Here is a 24,739-nt window from a genome sequence, read left to right as displayed (position 1 = left end):
TTAACTAGACTTATATTCATCAATAAATTTTAAATTTCATAGTAAAAAATTTTAGCGTTCTCCAATCATTGCAATTTTTTGCAAAGCATCCTTATTTGACATAAGTATAAACATATAAATGTTTGGAGTTTGCTCCATGTCTGAAAGTTAGCTATCTCAAAGACCAAAAAATACTGAATCTGCCCTTGAAATAAAGTAGATTGAAAAATAAATTTGAATAAAATAAATGTAAAAGAAAAAAAAACTAAATTCTTAAACAAAACTGAAGTGTTAATGAAATTAAAAAAAGCAGAAACTTTGTATTAGTTTTGTACTTTGTTATTTTTGAATTATTTGTTCCTTTGTTTTGTTTAATAATTTGAATTTAATGAATAGTATCGAAAACAAAACAAAAATAATAGTGTCGCAAATAGTAAAAACAGAATAGTGTCGCAAATAGTTAATTTTTGCAATGAATTGATAATTATTAGATAAATTTCAGCTTTGAATTTAAATACGTTTTTATCAATTATATACTATTAAAAGTAGTATGTATTTAATAAAAAACAACTCATATATGGCAGCATTTCATACTCGCAGTAATAGTGATAACTTAACATTTGATTAAGGTTCTAAATTTCCAACAGCAATGAAACCTACAAAAAGAGATATTGTAAAGTATTGCTTTTATGTACACAGAAATAAATATTCTAAAGGCAAAGGGTCAAGTTCTGCTCATGAATGTTATGAACACTTGGAACACTTGATCATACTTACACATCTACTTTAAAAATAAATGAAACATGAACAAATAAATTTGTAACAAGGCAACAGCATTTAAATACACATAAAAATGTTGAGAAAGAGATGGATCGCATTACTGATGATAATTTGTAAGAAGCTGAGGAAAGTGCCAAATTAGATGCATCTAATGATGAAAATAACAAACTTTATGAATATAATAATTTCTTAAATAAATTTAATCAAAATAGGATTTTTTATAATGAGCTGGCTTATATTGTGGCAGATCATTATTGTGTCAGTTGCAGAGCAACTGCTGCTATTGTTAATACTGCTCTAAAAGACATGGGAATATTAGATGAATCAAATATGTTTGATAGGAAAAAAGTAGAACGAGAAAGACTTTGTGTCAAAAAAAAAATGTAATTAAGAGAAATTGTGAAAATTTGAAATTACAATATCGGTTTTGATGAAAGAAAAGACAACACAATAACAGCCACAGGGACAGTTAAAGAAGAACATATTACAACAGAATCAAGCAGAAGCTGTATAAATCATTTTCAAATAAAATATCTAAAAGTTCTCCTGGAAACATCCATTATTCTCAGTGGCTCACAAAAGTAAATCTATGCTTATATATTTCTACAGTAATGTTGACAAAAAAACTTGTTGACTTGGTTACAATTATTATGCAATGCTATACACCAGGATGGTTCTATATTAAATCGCATTGTTTGGTAACAGATGGTGCTCAAAATTTATGGTATCTGGCTCATTTATTAAGAAATACAGTTATTGATGTAAAATACAAGGAGTTAACAGAGCAAGTTTTAAAACAAAACTCATATTTTGCTAACATTGAGAATATTATTGTTAAATGATGAAAGAAAAGAAGTTAGAACTGCAGCCATACAAAGGATACTCAAGTCCAGAAATACTAATGAACACAACAGACATTTTAAACCTCCTGTAACACTAAGCCTTGAAGCCAATGATTACAGTGAATTGGTAAATTGGAACATTGAGGAGGCTAATTCACTACCTTTACTGAATGTCTTTTCAAATGAAAATATTTTGAAAGCCAATGACAGTCCATTGAGTATTCCAAAATATCCTTGTCATAGTCAAAATATGTTGGAATAGTCACAATTTATCAAAAATTAGATATGGCTATCAAAATGGCGTAATAAATTTGAAATAAACTTATTAAAATCTAGGAAAAAAATGCCTAAGTTCGATTGTAAGGCACAATGGAAATAAAATATTTGAATAAAGGTATAAACAAAAGTACTTATATATGTAAAAATATTTTTTTAAACATATAACTACTATAGCATCAAAAGATTTTTTAATATATTTTTTTCATTTTTGAAAGTTCATGTTGGTGTTTATCTTAAAAATGAAATCATTTTGGTGCCTATCTTATAGGAAGCGTTTTTAAAATTGTATTTGTTTTTTAAAACAGTATATTATTAGAGAATTTATATTGTATAAATAAACGTCTAAAATTAAATGGTATAAAACACAATTAATTTGAAAATTGCTAACCATAACCTCATTTTTCTCTAAAATGCTTTAAATTTGATTTTTTGGGCGACCCCTATGGAGGCTAGCACATACCTCAAAATTGCTATACAACCTTTATATATATGTAGGAACCCTACACAATATGCTGTTTTGTTAAAAAAAATTTGACCTGCACTAATGCTTATATTGTATTTTTACAATACAAATTTTTTACAATACTGCCAATCCCATCTCATGATGACTTTCCGTGGAGCATTAAAAAAGGTTTTATTCAGCTTTAAACCCAATTCACTTGCTTGTTGGCATAGGTTAAAAAAGCTTTTATTGCAATCTATGCCAACAAGCAAGAGAATTTAAAAAAAAAAAATTTTTTATTACTGCCCTGCACAACCATCAATTTTTAAAGGTTTAAAAAAAGACATATTCTCTATGGAGGACTTGAACTCGCAACCATATTCAGTTGCGTCTCTTTACCACTGTAAATACTACGCCATTATTTTACTAATTTGAAAAATTAAAATATTTAAACATTTTTTGCGTGCAAATAGTGATAAGATTATGTTTTATTTTAAATAATTTATTATAACACATCAAATAATATAACAATATTATTATTTCTTTTCAAACACATGAGATAATCTTATAGATATTTTTACACAAAATGCATTTTTATTTCCAGATTTTTCTGGATATTTCTTAAAAAAATTCTTGATATTTTTAGAAAAAAATTTTCATGATTTTTAAAATATGTAAAGGATAATCCCTAGTGTATAGATATAGTTATTTTTTTCTTCATTACTTACGTTTCAATAAGATTTAGTTAGTCTTCACATGTTTTTTGATGTCATTAAGCCAATTGAACACATCTTAATAAGTTAATTTACTTGGTATGAACCATATTTTGTAAAAATATTTTTTAAAACAAATTAATATTTTTTCTGTAAAAAATAATTTTTAGTATGTAATTATGACAAGCTTTCTCAAATATTACTATTTGTTTTTTTTTATTCTACAGAGTGTATAAACTAAATTTTATACTTGATCAGATTTCAATAAGCATGTTTTTTTATTTAATAATTTATTAAAAACTGATATATCTTTTAAAATGAAATATAATTTTTGTTCTATATTTTTTTGTTCTCTTCCAAGTTAGATTTCCAGTGACAAGTAAGATTATAAGCAGCTGTAGTGCAGTGGTTAGCACTTACCTCAGAAACTAGAGATCCGTAGTTCAATGCCACCTATGGGCAAGTTTTATAACATTGAAAAAGAAGGAGGCATGAACTTCCTTTTAAAACTTTTCTGTGGTGCTCTGTGATATGATCGTAAGGACTTTATGGGGCACCTAAAAATAAAAAAATTAGTTAAAAAAACAAAAATAAGTAAATAAAAATATTTAACTAATACTAAAATTTTTGGGACCAAAATTCTCAAAACGAGTCTGATTTTTGGTCCCAAAAGTTGTGTCGTTTAAACTAGTTGTTTTATCAGTTTTTAAGTGTGTTCCTTTCATATTTCAGTATTTAAACTACATTTATTGAATTCAGCATAAAAAAGCATTATAAATGTTTATTTTCATATTTTTGCCATTGTTATTCCTCATTTTATTAAGGAAATTGTTTTTTCAAAATGTAATTTTTGATTGCTTAAATATGGCAGCCGATCTCTAATCTAATTTCTCTTCTGCAAAAGCTAGGGGCTTGCAGTGGCTTGTGAATATTAACTCCAACAAACTTCAGTTAATAACTCCAAGCAACTGTCATAATGTTGTTAATATTCCTATATTGATGAGTTGCAACCCTATTACCAAGTCCTCTCTTGTTTTCATCTTCTTGGATTATTGTTTACTGATCTCTCATGAAAGCCATACTAACAATTGATTGCAAAACTAGCATCTGCTAAAGTTGCTTTACTTTATCATGTTTACTACTTAATCTTACTCCTAATTCCATTCCATTAAACTCCATTTTTTACCTCTCTATAAATCTCTTAATTATTCCTGTATGGAATAGTGTTGTCATATTTGAGCTGGTTCTTCTAATGATGTTCTTTCTCTTCTTAAAAAGTTATTGTAATTGTATTATAATGTACGCATTGAAATCGTAGTTAAACCTGCTCTATCTTCGAAGTTTGAGCATCTCTCTCATTATCTTAAGGTTGCAAATCTTATTTTTCTACAAATACTATCATGGTTGCTGCTCAAAAGAGCTCTAGTTCTACTGACTAAAACTCAAGGTTTGAGAAATCGAATAAAGCCCCAGCTTTATTCGATTTCTCAAACCTTTTCATCTGCCAGTATGCTTTCATATCCTAATAGTTAAGGCTTAGATTTATCAATGTTCAACTTAAAAATAATACAACTATTTTATTTATTCAAATCATATCTTTATCAATATTTATTCAAATTATGTCTTTATTTTTTAACAATTATTCGGACCATGTACCTGCGTTGGAGCAGCTGCTCCGACGCAGGTACATGGTCCTGCGTTGGAGCAGCTGCTTCAACGCAGGACAATGATTGGTTTCTTAGAGCAACTTAGCTCTGCTCTAAGAAACCAATCATTGTAAAAAATGGAAAAGAACTTTGTCATTTCAGTGATTTTGGGGACTTTTTCCATAAGTAGAAACTGTTTTAGGTAAAATAAACTTTTACCTATGAAAGTAGCATGATAAAACAGCCTCAGGATTATGAAGTTTAAATTTGTCAGTGTATGACAGTACCCTCAATTTAAGTGCAGCCGATTCCTGATAATCATTACGAAACTTTCCATCCTAAACAAATTTTTTTCCTAAGCTATAATAACTTAAATAATTTACTACAAAATTATAAAACTGGAAAATTATAAGTGAACTATAAGTTCACTTATAATTTTCCAGTTTTATAATTTTGTAGTAAATTATTGAACTTATAAGTACTACTTTACTATACTATTTTTTGAAATTAGTAAGTGATAAATAGATTTAATTGAATTAATTTATAAAGCTTTTATTACTCACCTTCTTAAAAGCCTTAGTGCTAATTATATATCTGCAAAATTAAATAGCACTCAGCCTTCGTTCATTAATCCAGGAATCAGTAGGAGTTAAAAATCTTTTTAAATCTTGATTTTCAGTATCTAGATTATTCCAATGGTTCTTAAAAACTTTAAATAATCTATTTTCTGGTCCTGTAGTATGACTGCTTGGATAAAGCTCTCGAAAATGGGTAACATGGCGCTCAAAAATATGGCGTCATGCATTTAATAACATAAGGCGCTGTAAGGGCACAATGATTCTGGTACAAGCTCTTTCTGCTTTACCTGTGTTAGCGCTAGTGGTATCAAAGCAAGGACACTGAACTTTATCCTCTAATCCAAAGTTCGAAATAAGTTCTGCAATAGCTTCTTTTTGGTGTTCTTTAGAACCTGAGTCAATTGCTGGAATTCCAAGTAACTTGGTTTAACTTTTAATCCTAGCAAGAACAGCTAAACTCTCTTTTGAAAACTGCTTTCCTCCAGAATATTCTTTCACAATTTTTCAAATTTTTCAAAAGAATTGTTATCAAAGATTTTGAAGATTTCATTTGCATCCATTAACATAGTGTCTCTGCTGCTCTGTATGATGAAAAGTTAGAACATACAAACTCAGATATGCATCCTCCAGAATTGACTATAATACTGCTAAGAATTGCTACATGTTGATGTGGAGTTAAACCCACTCCAACTGCTGTGATATATATATATATATATATATATATATATATATATATATATATATATATATATATATATATATATATATATATATATATATATACCTTATGATCCATTATGCATCTGATTATTAATTGTCTTGATTGTATTAAAATAATTAAATTTTTAATACTCACGTGGCAATTTTCTATAGACGCACTAAAGTTTTTACGAGTTTTGTCGCAAATTTCTTATATTCTCTAGTATTTTTTATCTTGTGAGTCGAAATTAAGTTGAACTTAACCAAATGCCGAAAAGAAAGGTCCTTACCGATATTGAAAAAGGTCAAATATTGGCTTATCTTCGAGAAAAAGTTCCAAATCGAGAAATCGCTAGAAGATTAAAGAGATCAGATCACGTTATCCATAATTTCTTGAAAAATCCAACAGATTATGCAACAATCAAGAGGAAACCAAAGAAATCTAGGGTTTCAGACCATGAAAAACGCAGAATTGTTCGACTCGCATCAAATTCATCAAGAAGTTTGAAAACAATTAAGTCAGATTTGGGTTTAAATGTTTGCAAGGAGACGATTAGAAAAGTTCTTAAAGACATCCCACACAAAGTATGATCATAAATGAATAAAGCACCAAATTTAAAGCTCGTTCACAAACAGAAATGGATGGAATTCGCCCGTGAAAACATGACACGCATTTGGGAACAAGTAAGAAATTTTAGAGTAAATTCTCATGAATACTTAAGATGTCTAAATAGCTGAATATTTTTGTTTTCAATACCAGGTGATTTTTTCGGATGAGAAAAAATTTAATCTTGATGGGCCTGATGGTTTTTGTGGCTACTGGCGTAATTTGAGGAAAGAACCCAAATATTTATCGACAAGGATTTTGGTGGTGGATCTTTGATGGTTTGGCTTGGGTTTTGTGCAACAGGAAAGTTTAATTTAGCATTTACATCTTGCAAAATGAAAAGTTCTGAATACATTGATGTGCTAAAATTATGTTTGATTCCATTTAAAAACAAATATCGACGCAAAAAGTTTGTTTTTCAACAAGACAACGCCAGCATTCACACTAGTAACAAGACTAAAGCTTGGTTTGAAGCTAAAAAAATTGAGCAAATGTGGTGGCCTGCTCGCAGTCCAGATTTGAATCCTGTTGAAAACATCTGGGGAATCATTGTAAGACGTATCTATGCTGACCAGAAGCAATATAACTCTGTGGCAGAGCTAAAAGTAGCGGTATCAGAATGCTGGGAGGATATGGAGCCAAAAGTGCTAGAAAACTTGGTAGAAAGTATGCCAAAACAATTTTATCAAGTAATTGAGCGAAAAGGAGGTCCAATCGAGTACTAAAAATGTGATAAAAACATTTTTTTGGATAGTTTTGTTAAAAAATGTGAACTGCGTCTATAGAAAATAGTCAGCTATATTTTGAACTTAATTCATTTATGATTGACCTCTTTTCAAATTTGATATTATTTTTTGATAATTTTCGTTATTTTTTGATACTTTATTTATAATTTAATGAAAGACACTATAAAAATAAAGTTCAGTACATTTTTAAGACATAATCCACATGCGTCTATAGAAAATGGCCGCAGTGTATATATGTATCTTATATATGTGTATATATATATATATATGTATGTATATATATATATATATGTATACATATATATATATATATATATATATATATATATATATATATATATATATATATATATTTATATGTATATATGTATATATATATATATATATATATATATATATATATATATACATATATATATATTTATATGTACATCTATATATATATATATATATATATATATATATATATATATATATATATATATATATATAAGTGTACCTTAATTATTAAAATTATTATTTTATAGCGCAACTTCAAGTTAAAGCAGAAGTTTGGTTAGGAAATATTACTTCTTCTCCAAAAAATATGGCTGAAAACACCGAAGGGTTGTTTAAGTTTGATGGCTTTATTGGTATTAGTTTTAAAAGTAAATTTCTTTGGTTTCTTTATTTTAAGCGCACTGGAGATAATTTTACTATTGAGACAATTTTAAAAGCACTTGGTTTTCGCTTGGATCTACCTGATGTCATAGCTAAAACTGGTTTTATTGGTGAATCAATAGTTTCTATTAGTTTATTAGGTAAAGGAATTTGTTTTTATGAGTCATTTATATAAGTTATTTATATAAATATAAAAAAATAATTATATTTAGTTAACAGTTTATAAATAAACTGTTATAATTTAATATTTAATATACTATAAAATGCTATATATATATATATATATATATATATATATATATATATATATATATATGCATATATATATAAAATTGATTTGTTGACAAGATTAAATAAAAATAACTACATAATTTTTACTACTAAAAGTTTAATACGTTTAGCAATCATCAGGTAAAAAATTGTTTTTTTCGTTAAAAAAATGTCTTTTTAAAAAAAAAATGTAGTTATTTTTATTTAATCTCGTCAAAAAATCTATTATATAGCTCTGACATTTTTCATCGAGTACTCTGAATATATGCACACAGCAAAATTAGGTTTATATATATATATATATATATATATATATATATATATATATATATATATATATATATATATATATTATATATAAACAATAATGCTCAAATCAGAAGAATCAATATAATTTTTTTTCTTTAGAACCTAAAAAATAGAAAAAAAAGATAAAAATTTTTAGTTATTTCAAACACAAAATTTATTTTTTAGAATAGTACGCATGAAAGTGAAACACACTTTAAAATTTGAGATACTTTAATGTTAGAGTGACCTCCCATATTAAGGCCAGTAATGTGCTGTTTGATTTCTAAGCCCATCACTTTTCTTTCCATGGGAAATTTTCAGACTCCTTTATATTCATAAATTAGAATTAAACAAAAATGTTGAATTAATATAAAAAGAACTTTTAAAATATTAACATATTCCTTAATTTTATTTTTGTAATAGTACATTATGTACTACGTACAATACTAGATAAATTATGATTACACAAAAGAAATAATGTTTTTTCTTTATCTTATACCTCATATCATTTTATTTTTGTTCGTTTTAAATATAGGTACATTCTTGCATATGTATATTTGTTTTAAGGTCGGTTAAACATTTGTATTTAATGAAGATTTATGGTTACTTATGTGTCCTGTATTGTTTTAGGTATACTTTATGATAAAAATATTGTTGACTATGATTTGTGTATAAGCTTTTTCTTCTTAAAATGAATCTGTGTTTATTCTGAACATCTGTTTGTTTTTCTTTTTAATTACTTATCCTCCTTTAATTACTTATCCTTTTAAAGTACAATATATTACATTAAAATATTATTTTTGCAATATTTTATTAAAAAGGAGAGTTTTTGTTTATTACACTGCGCGACATAATGAGAAGACACCCCAAAAATATTTATAAAACTCTACTATACATTTATATTTAAAAACTAATTTTTATAGTAAATGAGAGCAAAAGGATTACAAGACTAAACAACATTTAAGAAAATTTATTTTAAACCTAACTCACATTTTACTTAAAAAAAACTGTTTTTTTAGTGCGACAAAGTTATAAGACACTTATGGAAAAAATTCATATAAATTGTCATTTATATGAAAAGGTCTCTCAATTTTAAACAATCAATAGTGGGTACTTTTACCATTTTTTTTGAATCACTTCAATCATTCTAGAAGGTAAAGAATCATACTTTTTTTATGTACAAAATGTCAATTGCATCCCATGCAGATGCGATGGATGATTTCAAGTCAGCTAGTGAACTATATTGTTTACCACATATAAAAACTATATACAACAGCATTCTCAATAATGTTCAGGTCATGAGATCTAGCTAGTCATTTTAATTTTTCAATTTTACTGCTGTTGAACTATTTCTTTACTACCTTGGCTGTATATACTCTAGCATTATCATGCCGAAAAACAAAATTTTCACCACCTATTACAGATGCTTCACGTCTTAAAAATTCTTGAACAATTAAAAGATAATACTTAGCCTTCATTTTTCCGTCAATAAAATGAATTTTTGATTTATCATGATACCCAATCGCACACCAAATCTTTACACCACCACCACCCATCGTTGCTGTGTTATTGGTTCTTTACGCAAATTGTGAAAGTAATAATTCAATCTATCCGGCCTATCAAGACAAAATAGTTTTTCGTCAGAAAATACTACTTGATACCATTCTTCTTTTCATGTTATGTGGTCCTTTGGAAAAGTTATTTTATTGTTTATGTGATTTGTTGTCAAAGGTGGTTTTCACTGAAGTATTTTTCGCGAAAGATGAAAAGCATTATGAATAACTAGCTGAACTGTATGTAAATTAGCAATCACACCTGTTTCTGCATTAATTTGACGTGCAATTAATTTAATATAAGAATTGGAAACTTTTCTTAACAACCTTCATCTATCACGATCACTTATTGTTGATGGACGTCCAAGACTTTTTTTTATTCCATATATATGAGGTCTATTAACGTGTTTTTAATTACAGTTCGGCTGTATTCAATAGCTCTATAAAATCTAAACTAAATTTTTAACAGTTCACCAAAGTTTACAGTTAAATAATTGTCTGTAGTGTTTACATCAAATAAATATTCTTAATTGCACACAACTGCAGTTTGCAAATAAAACGTTTTTTGTAAAATTGTTTTATAGTTTTGTTGCGCTGAAAAAACAGGTTTTTTTAAAATAAAATGCAAGTTACATTAAAAAAAAATTTGTTAAAATGTTGTTTAGTGTTGTAAACCCTTTGCTTCCATTTACAATAAAAATTAGCTTTTAAATATGAATGTAGAGTTTTATAAATCTTTTTGGGGTGTCCTATCATTATGTCGTGCAATTTATGATGCAACTTTTACCGCAATAAATTTATAAAAGCTCTCCTAAAAGCTTTAAAGAGAGCTATCGTGCTAAACTTATGAGCACCTTTTTTTAAAGCCTAAAATATGGCTTAATGTATGTACTTAAAAAAAGAATGTGCCTAAGCAAATTTTTTTACAATTTTCTGTCATTATGTATGGTTATGTCTAGTTAATTGATAAATAGAAGAAAAAATTTTTTTTTTAAAGCTATACTAACTGAAAAAAAAATATGTATATAGAAAAAATTAAAGTTAGTACTGCTGCATGCTAAACTTTTGAACACTATTGTATATATTAAGGTGATTTGTATTTTACCAGTTTTTAAAAATCAAGTTTGTCTTACCTTATTCTTATATTGATAGTCAACTACTCCAGTTGACTATCAATATAAGAATAATTTTAAACCTAAAAATTTTAGTGTCACCTAATTTTATAGGTCCCCTTCAGTCAAATTTGTGTATAAAAACATATCAAACCTCAGAGGTCTGGCAACGACCTTTAAAATTAACCCAGAAAGCCAACTTTTCTTTAATATGGTATATTTTGAACTAGTTATTAACAGTAGGGTAGAACCAAAAAGAAGTAGAATGGTTTTTATTCTGCATGATCTGGAGAAAGTGATAAAAAAACCAAACTTTTACGTTAAATGACGTATTACTTAGTATAACTGATGCTGGTTTATTCTTCATACTTAGGCCAAATTTTGAAAATTAATATAAGAACTAAATATTATTAACCTTTATTTAAAAGAGGGGATGTTAATTGCAAACCCCCTCTCCTCACCCAATATTTGGGGATTATACCCTTCCCAATCTTTATTAGAGGGGGAACACCCCAAAAATTTTGGAAATTTCTTTATAAATCATAATATTTGAAATCGCTTAATTTTCTGTAAAAAAAAAATGACAATATCAATATTGAAATCATGATATGTAAATATAGTATAATATAATGCCATGCAAAAATATAATGTATAAATCATGCTATTTTTTTCTCTGCTTGCCTATTACTTCATAGGCTAGCTGCAACTTTTCCTTGGATTTTGCACAGTTAACTTTTCCTTAGATTTTGCACAAGAACTTCTTCTAGCACAGCTAAAAATAAACAATGTTCAAATTTATTGTTCTTGCCAATAGGTTTTTAAGTCCTAGAATGGTGCAGCTGAGGGCAATGAGGTTCTCAAAAATCAGGCAGAGTAGAAGTCAAGATTAATGATTATTGACTTTAACTTTTTCTTTTGAGCAGCAGTCAAATCATAGGGCTGTTATGTACTCAATATCTGAATCTTCAAATAGTAAATGGCTTTTGACATGAACTTAGCATGAGAAACAGCCTGGAGCTCGAAGTTTGAAAACAATTTCAGGACAAAGATACGTCAGTGTAAGTTCCAATAAATCCCTATAATACCCTCTGAGAAATATGTTATTGTTCAGTGCATCTTTGCAAAACTGGATAGTTTCATCAATTTGGATTTGTTAAGAAAGAATTGCCAATGGAATTGGTACCAAACCTTATCAAATTGGAAAAATCAACAGTTTCCTTTATGTCATTCCAGTTTGTCAGAATCTGTTCAATAAATAAATTTTCTGGAGCTGCTGTTTTGCCTGAGTTAATTTGCTCCCTAAATGTTTGAGATATAGCTCATATATATGCCTCCTGCAGGGAAGCTCTATTATACAGATTCCTGTATTCGACTGATTCTAACATTGGTTCCTGAATTCTTTCCAGTATTTGAGGCAGTTGTGTCAAAACATAATCCCTTCACATCATCACTTATTCCATAGTCTTCCAGTACATGATTCAAAGCTTTATACTGTGCAGCTTCAGTTTCATGTTCCATTTTATTTGATTGAGACAGTGAAAAATCGACAACATTTCCACCTGAACTAACAAACAAATCTGTACACACATGCAGCAAATTTATGAATGAAATATATTTTTGATCTGAGGTCATGGCGCGGTATCTTTGACAAAATCCTTGGCTAACTGTGGTTTGTTCTTCTTAATTCTCTGATTATACAGTTTGTCTTTTTCACCCAGGGTCATTTTAAGACTGACCTTTTGATCTCTCAAAAATTTCATATATCTTGGATAGGGAAGATGGAGGCAGTTTAGGACAGGGGTAGTTTTGGATAATGCGAAGTATTCAAAAAATACAAACTCATCAACCAAGTTAAAAATATAGGTCGATTGGAAATATCTTCACATATAAGCATCACAGGATTTTTAATACAAAGGCGGTTAGATGGCTTCTCCACTAGTGCAGTCAATTGGTGACAAATGTAAATGTTTTTGTGCTATTTGGGGTAAAAGCATGAAACTTGGCCTACATGTTGGTTATATTGAAACAATCATTATAAGACTCAGACCCACTTCCAAAATAGCTCCACCTGTCTCCATGGTAACTGGGTCATCTCCGTAGCAGAAAAAAATCTTAAAAAACAGTCATTTATGCATCAATTGAAAGCTCATCAAAAACGCAGCAAAAAGTATAAAAACGCAACATTTAAAAATAAATTGGTAACGAGACGCAGGGCTTTAAAAATCTAAAAGTCAGTGGGTAAAAGCATAATATTTTTGTACCAAACTGTATTTTTCAATTATAGTTATATTTATATTATAATTATAATTATATGTTCTAATGATACAAATAGTTTAACCTTTATAAAAATAAAAAATAAAAATTTATGAATAATACTAAAATGCTTAATTTTTATATTTAATAATTAGTTAAAAATACAATGTTAAAGATCAAAAGTAACCCCTTAAAGTTTTAAAGAAACTTTAAAAACCAGTTATATTTAATGCATTTGGTAAATATGAATTACGTTCATTTTTTGAGTTGCGTTCACAATTACATTCTTTAATTATAATTAAATGCTTTTATGACGCAAATAGTTTTACCTTAAAAAAAACAAATTTCAAAATAATACTAAAATATTTGATTTTGATATTTGATAAATAGTTAAAAACCCAATGTTATAGATCAAAAGTTATCTCCTGAAATTTTAAATAAACTTTAAAAACCCAATATATTTGAAACATTTTGTAAATTATGAATTTAATGCTCACAATCACCATCACATTTGCAAAATGCGGTATATGAAAGTAATGTTTTTAAACATTTGCAAAGACCTCCAACCTTTCTCTATATTGCAGCCACATCGTATAAGTTCACTGAACATTTTGAAATTTTTCGGAATTGTTGTCCAAACAATTTTGTCTTCCATAATCCAACCCCACCAATGACAACAAATCAGTATCTACAGTTCTGATCATGGCTTTTTAAAGTCCACTATTTATAGCAGCATCATATGTGTGAAGAAATATACGATTGTCTGCTTCTTCATATTTGCTAGGCTCAAGATTGGATTTGTTAATATTTTGGTTTGATATCACTGAGCCCTCGTTGGTCACAACAATCAATCTTTCTGTTTGAAGACAAGATACTTGGATGGAAAGGATCTTAAATAATTTGTTTTTGTTCTGATTGACGCTAAGGAATGACTGCCAATTACTTGGAATCCTTTATTCGGGCAACACACAATTAGTAAGCGACCGGGGCTAGGTTTGATAACACATAGCCATGACCAGGGCCAGGTTTATGATCAGGGCTGCATTAATATTGATAGATCCTATAAAAGTATTGTTTTTAATTATAACTCATATCATAAATTTTAATTAAAAATAACATTTTCATAGGATCTATCAATATTAATGCAGCACTGATCATAAACTCATCCCTGGTCGCAGCTATGTGTTATCAAACCTAGCCCCGGTCCTTTACTACACACAATGATGAATACCTTGTCCTCTTTTGACTCTTTTGCTGATTCTCTAGATGTTCTCTGTGTAAACGTCCTAATAAAATCAACTCTTGCATGTAATTTTAACTGTTCCAAAATGAGCTTTTGCAATACATTGGTTGAATAATCTTCGAAAGTTTCACAGTTCTTGGGTGATAAAATATATACAACTACAGCTGCATCAATAATCAAACATTCAACTATGGGTTTATTTTTATGTGCGCTGTGCAAGTTATTGAAACAAGTTATTAGATCTGATTTACTTCCATTGTGTAACAGTCCATCTTTTAAAAGAGATGATGGAAAAGTGTAGTTTTCATGAGCAAAAAACTCGCTAAGGTTGCCATCTTGGATCTGGCAGAAAATGTACAGTTGCAAAAACAATAGGCAGTTTTTTATAAGCACAGGTATTTGCTATTGATCTTTTAACTTACTTTTTCTATTGATTAACTAAAAAGTGGTAGCTTATTTTGTTTTATTGGATTGAACATAGGCTCCTTACACTCCTTTATTCTGGTTTAGAAAAAATGGTTGAATATTTTTTCTCCAAAATTCTCAATTGAACTAAAAATATTTACCACCTCTTGGTCTTTGATATAATGGGTATCAAGCACCAGAAGACCTAGCCTTTCTTCTTTAAATGGATTATCCATGTTTGAAATTACATCAACTAAATTTGATGTTGATAAACTTTATAAACCCAAGTTTATAAAGTTTATCAACAAGTGTCTTTTTGTGAGTTTTCATATGAATCATTATGCCTACATATTTATCTATGGGACTTTCTTGAGAGATTTGTTTCTTTTGAATCTTGGCTTTTTGTTAATTTTGACAAAGAGGTTTCATACTATTGAATTATTATTTGACTAATTGTAAAAGTTGTTTGTTCTAAACCTTGACTACATTCATTACTTTTATTCCTGTTTAAAACCATGTCAACAAATGACTTTTAAAGATGCCGGAACAAATGCGCTTTGGCAATCTTGTGAAAAATAACTGTTGAAGTCAATTATATTAAAAAGGAAAATCTCCTTTTGTATTCCAAACGTGTAATTAAGGAATTATTCAATTTATTAATAACTTTAGGGGGAAAGTTCTATGGGCTTGATTGTCTTATCAAAATGTTTTTTTTATAAGGATCAATAAAAAAATCAACTTATTTTATATTTCAAATAAATAAAAATCTTTCATAATTTTGCACACTGTCATTTTAAAATTAAAATAACTGTAATTTATTTTTTCATGCTTTATATCTGTGTTACCCCCTAGATTACCAGTTAATTTGTTTCATATAGTGTTTATATATTTTTTGCTTTGATTTAATTGAGCTTTCGATAGGTGTATTAATTATTAGATTATGATAAATTGAAACTTTTTTGCTATGGACAGGGGCTAGTTTCCATGAAGACCATTTTAAAAGTGGGTCTGAGTCTTAAAACAATTGTTTTAACCTTAGCAATATGTCTACCAAGTGTCATGCTTTTACCCTAAATAGCACAAAGTTTGCACCAATTGACTTCACTATATATAAATGTTTTATGATTTTCAATAGTTTTTCTAATTTTTTTAAATCTTAAGCACTCTGCAATGTAAATAATAAGTTCAACAATAAAACATAAATTCTCAACAAAAATTTTGTAAAATGTTTCCTAAGATCAGGGTTAAGGCAGCATTGGACAATTTTTGTGGGGCACGTTAGGACAAGTTTGTGTCTAATAACAAACTTATCTTCAAATAAAATTAGACTAAGTTTAAAAATGGTTCGCCATTATAAAAAGAAATTTAAAAGATTTATAATGTAAAAAAATATAAAAGTTGCAGTAAAAATATTTTTTGATAAAACAATGACAGTAAGTGAGGCTGCAGGTATATTTGGGTTCTCTAAAAGTATGCTTGCCTACAAAATAAAAATGCTCAGAAATAATATAATATCAAAAAAAAGCAATAACTTTTCTATCAAATATTCTGTAAATCAAATATTTACTAATGCAAAGGAAGCTATGTTAGCGAATTATATTTTAAAATCATCAAAAATAAATTATGTGTTAACTTAAATAATATTGCAGCAGGGTTAAAAAAATGAGTATTTTTCCTATTTCAGAAAATGCAATTACAGATTAGAATTTTAGCTGTTCAAAGGTAACAAACAGCAGCCTTAATGACATCTCTTTTCAATCTAGTAATAATGACAATAGTGAACAAAGCTGCGTAGATTTTAAAACTTTTAATGTTATTGATCATTCTGTAGTAAATACAACTGCTATGCTGAACAGTAAGTCACCTAATTTATATAAAAACAAAAATAATCAGCTGTCACAAGTTTTTATTGAAAATTTACAGTCCTTTGTACCAGTTGGGTCTCCTGAGATGATTAGGCAATACCAAAAAGCACCTCTAAGAAAGAAAACATTAAGAGGCGGAAAAAAAAGAAGGTAGTTTAACAGCACACCAGAAAGACCACCAAAAACAGAATCTTTAACATACAGAAAACAGAAGGTAATTAACAAGCGTAACAACCAAAGAAAACAAAACTTAATTACTGCAGGATTGTCTAGCTCTACCGGTTTGCACAAAAAAAGTAATTCTTGTTTGCAAAATAAAATATGCCTAAATTTAAAAGACAAGTCTGTTATATACATAGAAAAATAAAAATAGAAGCATTAAATCCTGGTGATTTTTGTATAGTTCAATTTGCATCATCTGTTAACAACTCAGCGTTAGCTTTTGTTTGCAGAATTGAAGAAATAAATGCAAATATTTTGGTTGTTAATTTGTTGAAGAAAAAGTAGGATTTGATATTTTTTACTTTTTCTGATTATAAAAAGTGGTCGGTGTTAGTTGCAGAAGTCTTTACCAAACTTTCTATGCCAAACAATGCTGGAAGCATGTTGAGAGGTTCTGTTATTGAGAGGTTTTGACATTCAAATTTGATTTTTCCATATTCAAACTTGGTTGAATGTTATAAACTTTAATCTTTCAATTGGACTACAAAAAACTTACATGTTTATCTATACCTGTTTTACATTAACACTCTTTGTTTCTTTATTATTTTATAAGAGTGATAGGAGATTGACTAGGATTTTCATTTTAACTGTTTGAATATGATATACAAGAAAACTGTTTAATAATTTTAAGATCTTACTGTTAATGATTTTTTTGTTGTATACAATTCCTCCTAATTGAAAAAAATAAATTTAAAGAAACATTTCTTATATTTTTATTATATTTTCTAAACTGCCCCAACAATGTCCAAATCTACCCCCTATTGTTGTGTAGATTTGGACAACGAGTAGCTTGGTTTTTCATGTAAAAAAGCAAAAGTTAATTTGAAATAGCTCAAGTTTTCTTTTTTTTAAAGAATTAGGAGCTAAATTACCTTTTTCAGCCAAAAATTTTAAGTGTTAAATAGTATAAAAGCTGTAATATCTTTTTAAAAAAAGATATTACAGCTTTTTTTTTTTTAAACAACATATTTAAATTTTGTTGATAATTTTTTTATATCAATATTGTTTAGTTTAAAGATATTTTATAAATATTTTATAAAGATAGACTTTAAATGATTTTTAACGTGGCTTCAAATTAAATTAAATTACAATGCGGTACTTTAAAATATACAACTGATGTATATTTTTTAAAATATACAACTGATGTATATTTAACTTTAATAATATAAATATGTTTATAAGTTACATTAACTTATGTTACGCAGCAAAATCTCTTAACAAGGTCTGTGTCTACATTTAATTGTTTTAAAGACACCATTTAAAATATGCAAATGTAAATGTGAATATCAAGTAAAGTTTTACAACAATTTTTAAAACATTTACTTTTGTTACGCTTTTCTGTTACGCAACAAAATCTCATAACAAGTCCTATATATATATATATATATATATATATATATATATATATACATATATATATATATATATACATATATATATATATATATATATATATATATATATATATATATATATATGTATATTTATATATATATATATATATATATATATATATATATGTATATATATGTATGTATACATATATATATATATATATATATATATATATATATACATATATATATATATGTATATATATATATATATATATATATATATATATATATATATATATATATGTATACATATATATATATATATATATATATATATATATATGTATATATATATATATATATATATGTATACATATATATATATATATGTATATATATATATATGTATATATATATATATATATATATATATATGTATACATATATATTTATATATATATATATATACATATATATATATATATATATATATATATATTTATATATATATATATATATATATATATATATATATATATATATATATATATATATATATATATTTATATATATATATATATATATATATATATATATATATGGAATATTTATTTTTCATTTCTTTTTTTTAATATTAAATAATTAAATTTAGTATTGCATTTTTAAAAATGTTTGATATTAACAAATTTCTTTCTTTTCTCAACATTTGCATAAATAAATTAAAATATGTTTAATTTTAGAATTTTTAAAATGATTATTTCTTAAATTTCTAATTGAGGCTTTGCTACTACAAATGATTTTTTATTTTAAAAAATTAGGGAGTAAAAAATAAAAAAGTTACGTTAATTTACTTTGTTAATTTAAAGTTTAGTAGTTTATTATTTTATTATTAGAGTTATATCGCTTTATATGTTTATTACAAATAATTGCGGCAATTTAACGTGCATTATAAAACAAAAATTTAACTTATATTTTTTACAAATTTTTGATGCAGCCATTTATTTAAAATTTAATTTTGAGTAAAAAAAAAAATGTTCAGAAAGGTAAACTGAAAAACAATAGCGATAAAAATGGGCTGAATTTTTTTAAGAACAAATAAAATTTCACAATTGAATAATATTTAGTAATAATATTTTTAAATATATTTGAAAGTTTAGTTAAACCAAACATTGACTTTAATTTTATTAAACTTACATTTTTTAAATCAAAATTAAATTATATATTTTTAAAATCTAAATTAAATTATATATTTTCTTTATCAGAATAAAATTATATATTTTTATAAATTATAATAAAGATTAATAGATTTTATTTCCAACTTATCTTTTAATATAATATCTATATGTTACTTTACTCTTATATTTGTTATGATTTTGATATACTACATTCATGCCTACCTGAGTGGACGGCTATGTTGCATAGTAAACCACAGTTTTTTCCATATAATTAAAAATATATATGTTCTAGATGATAAGTTATAGTCCTTTGTCAATTATTGAATTGTATTTATATTGTAATTTTTTCAATTACATTTACAAAAATTTTTTTTTTGTAAAACTATAATACCATGTATTTTTACTCAACTATATAAACAAAAATCAAAAAAATAAAATCGGCTGTTTGTGATGGTTTTTAAGACTTCTTTTACTAAAAAAGATATTTCTTTAATATTTGCTGCAAATCTAGAGGGTATGGTATTTTAAATTTGAAAATATTCTCAAAAAGTGAATACCCTTGAAAGATTTTTATGTTTACTGTTATATTTTTAAAGAATATTGATTATTTAATTAACATACTTTAATTGATTTAAAAATTATTGGATTTTAATGAGCTCAAAAATTTTGTGAACACACTGAAGCATTTCACATTTTTAAGAATTATTTATTGATGTTGTAAAGAAAAAAATGTGAAAATTATTAATAAGCTTTATTTATAAGTCATTGAGGTCACGGGGTATATGAATTTTTAGTAAAAATGTTGATAGCGAGATTCTTTAAAATTGAAATTCATTTTTTCGCACAATTTAATGGAACCGGTAAGTCTGTTGATAGACAAAATATGAAAAGATCTAAACTTACAGTGTCCACAAAGGTTTAAAAAAAATCAGGAAGATCACGCAAAACAACATATCATCAGGATTAAACGCTTGTAAAACTAAGCAAGGAAAAACCCCGCTTGACAGCTATTGAATTAAAAAAACAAATGAAATATTTTAATGAAATAAATTGTAATTTTTCTACAACAAAACGTTGTTTGTGACATGAAAATGATTCGGAAAACGTCCAGCTAAAAAGCTATCAATTTTCCCCGAGAAAATATTAGCATTACAACATCTAAAGTAAAGTAGTCCACATTGGTTGAAGATTCTTTTTAATAATGAAAATAGGTTTATGCAGTTCAGATCAGATGGAATCATGTTTGTTTGATGTTCCTAAATCCCAACTGCTTACTGTAAAATATAGAGGAGTTAATTTAATGGTTTTGGAATTTTTTAGTCAGGACGGTATTGATCCGCTTCATTGATGTACTAGAACTATTAATCAACAAAAATAAAAAGACATATGTAAGAGCATTGTGTTTCTTCATGTAAAGGCTAAAATGCCTCGTGGATTGGATATAGCATCGTGAAAACCATCCTAAACACATGGCCAAACTGGTTCTAGAATTCTTTAAAAAGAGTAAAATTCGTGTTATGAAGTTAATATCCAAATCAACTGGCTTAGTTGAGATAAGTTGCCATTGATTATTTATGAGAACATGTCGACTGTCAAATATTAGACAACAACAAAATATGCTAATATATTCAGAAAAATCAAAGAAATATTGCATTAAATTCCCATCGATATTTGCATTAACTTTTTCTTGATTGTAAAAGTAATCTTACAAAATGGTAATGTGATTTTGCATTTCAAATAAATTTTAATCAAATATTGTTAAAATATTACTACTTTTTTAAGTACAAGTTTATAAATTTGCTACTTTAAGTAGCAAATTTTAGAACTCATCAAAAATAGTTATTATTTTAATTAATTAAAATACACTGATTAAAATTTCAATATTCGTTAAAAATATAATAGTAAACATAAAGACCTTTAAATTAGTATATAGTATATTGGCTTGTAGTATAGTAATAATAGTAAAGTATGTGCTAAAATATTAGTAAAATTCAAAATTTTTTTATATGTATATGTATATATATATATATATATATATATATATATATATTATATATATATATATATATATATATATATATATATATATATATATAAATTATTAATTACTATTAAAAAGTTCTAGTTAAGTCAAACCTTTCACAGCTCGAACTTTGTTAAATTGAGCCATTTTTTGTGTCCCCTATCAGCAAATTTCTCCAGATAACTCCAACTTTTCATATGGGAAATAAAGACATCAAAATAACTTTATTAATTTCTTTTTAAGAAGTCATTCTATATAAAACATAAATAATAGTAGCCTAATATATACCTAATTTTTATGTTATATTTAAACTTGAATAAAATAGATCGGTTTCAGGTTTATAATGATGCTATAATACAACTGTTATAAAATAAATCATAATAAAATACCCTAAAAAAAGCAATTCTTTCATAGTTTTAATAATTTTTTTAAAAGACCGCTAACTTTTAGAAGCTAAAAAGTAAAATAAGCTTAAAAATTTGAAAATTATTTTTAAAATAATAAAGAACTCATTTTGTTGTTATGCTTTATTCACCCTGTATACTCAAAAGGTATCTTTTGAGCGTTCAGCATGAATACAATACAAAAGTTCTTTCACTGAAACCTTTTTTCACATTTTAATTATTTTATGTTGTTTATTATTATATTTATTGTTATATTATTATATTATTATTATTTATTGTTTATACTTAAGCATTTAATAAAGAAAAATCCCTTAGGCTTGAACATAATAACCAAACCTTCAAAATCTTAAAAACAATAATGACAATGGGCTTAACGACAATTTGCTTTAGTTGAACATTTGTTTAGTTGAACTGTTTTCTTTGGTTTCTCAGAGGTTCAAGTTATCAGGAGACTTTAACCTCGGAGACAAATAAAGATTAAAAAACACACACATAAATATATATATATATATATATATATATATATATATATATATATATATATATATATATATATAATATATATATATATATATATATATATATGTTTGTTAATTTTTTATTATTTATATTAACATTTATGTGTCTTTAAATATTTTTATAAAAATTGTTTAATATCCCAACAAAAAATTAATTAGTATTTTGTTATTCTGTTGTTTTATTAAATTTATATAAAACTTTTGTAATTTTTAGATCAAAAAATTGATGATTTCGATATGACTATACCGCATGGCCTTTTTTTAAAAGGATGTTTATCTATATTCAATTACAGAGTGGCATTTGAAATAAATGTATCATTAAAACCATTAAACTTCAGCTTTACAGGATGGTTTGACCGAATTAGTTTAGGCGGTATGAAAATTATTTACAAAATTATTTTATAATAAATATATATATATATATATATATATATATATATATATATATATATATATATATATATATATATCTATATATATCTATATATATATATATATATATATACATATATATATATATATATATATATATATATATATATATATATATATATATATATATATATATATATATATATATATATATATATATATATATATATATATATATATATATATATGTATATATAATATATATATATATATATACATATATGTATATATATACACATATATATATATTTATATATATATATATATATATATATATATATATATATATATATATATATATATATATATATATATATATATATATATATATATAAATATGAAGACCACATGGGAAAAAACGGCATAGTCACATTTAAAAAGTTTTGAGAAAGTATTTATGAATCATTTATAAAAGTTTTTGTATAAAGTTAGGAAAAAAAATTTTTTAATAAAAGTTGCAAATATTTTATTAAAAATGTAATCTTCAGATAAATTAATCAAGAAATAATTTTTTCTAATTTACAACTTATTTGTATTTTCTAATTGAAAACCTTTATAAATGATTAATATATACTTTCTCAAAACTTTTTAAATGTGACTCTGCCGTTTTTTCCCGTGTGGTCTTCATATATATATTGGTAACATATAACCCAGTATTATCTGCTTCATGTCCTGCTACCTTGTATTATATGCCTTTTTAGGCAAAGGCTCGGAGATGCCAACTCCGACTTAAAACACCCCCTGCCTTGGTGCTCTTGGTTAAGTAAAGGTCAGAGATAGTGTCTCTACAAAAATACTTATCTTGAGCAGATATTAAATGCATCTGACTACTGTCTTGTAGAAGGTCTCCTAGGCAAAGATTTAAGGTATAAACAGATTCTAACTGTTGACAAGCCTTGCATCTCTTCTTCTATCTATCATTGTTCCCAGTTTAGGATTTTGAATGCTGGATCTTCTTGACTCAATGATTGGGTTTTGCATGTGTCTTTGTTTTTATGACCAGGCAACTCATTTTATTATCTTCTAATAAGGGTACAGCTCTAAAACTCAGTTTTATGGTTCTGAGGCCGGCTAGTAGTCAGGTTTTCTTAACTATGTGGTAGCTCTCAGAGAGGCTGATTCCATTAACAGCTGAAAAATATTAAAGTATTAACAGTGCCATGTTGCACATGGATGGTGTCCCTGTTTGTACTTTTGGTGTCACATTTAGAGCCCTTTGTTACGGCTTAGGGTTTATTAATAGTAATGAGGCAACTGCTTGGGCTATTATATAGTGTACTGAGTACTATCTATGCTTTAAGACAAGTTTTTTCACAAATTTGACAATGAATAAAGTACCAAAAACTATAAAACAAAAAAAACCATTGTTATCACTAAGTTCTCTAAACTTATCAGTCACTAATATTCATGGTCTTCGAAGTAACTTTTCTTCTGTTGAGTCTTATTTTTTGCAAAGTTCACCAGACTTACTTGCTTTATGTGAGACTAATTTGAGTTCGGCTGTCTCATCTTGTGATCTTAGTGTTGATGGTTATCTTCCTTTAACTTGTAAAGACTCCAATAGTCACATGCTTGGCCTGGGAATCTACATTCGCAAGAGTTCATCCATTTGTAGGGAAACTAGGTTTGAATCCACAGTATATTCTTTTATGTACTTTCGTTAAGCAC

The 24,739-nt window shown here is 26.3% G+C and overlaps 1 protein-coding gene across 4 annotated transcripts in view; it reads left to right on the top strand.

Moving 5' to 3' along the window:
* The window catches only part of LOC136092279 (uncharacterized), a 212,840-nt gene that overhangs the window by 102,967 nt on the left and 85,134 nt on the right, over positions 1-24,739 (top strand). For all 4 annotated transcript variants that reach the window (XM_065820141.1, XM_065820140.1, XM_065820143.1 and 1 more), the window contains 2 exons: positions 7,839-8,111; positions 22,854-23,012. In XM_065820141.1, coding sequence (XP_065676213.1) covers positions 7,839-8,111; positions 22,854-23,012 — 432 coding nt within the window. The remainder of the gene's footprint in view (positions 1-7,838; positions 8,112-22,853; positions 23,013-24,739) is intronic.

This window comes from Hydra vulgaris, chromosome 15 (assembly GCF_038396675.1).
Source record: "Hydra vulgaris chromosome 15, alternate assembly HydraT2T_AEP".
In the NCBI taxonomy this organism is placed as follows: domain Eukaryota; kingdom Metazoa; phylum Cnidaria; class Hydrozoa; order Anthoathecata; family Hydridae; genus Hydra; species Hydra vulgaris.
The sequence above is the reverse complement of the archived record's forward strand: the minus strand, read 5'-3'. Positions and strand labels throughout refer to the sequence as shown.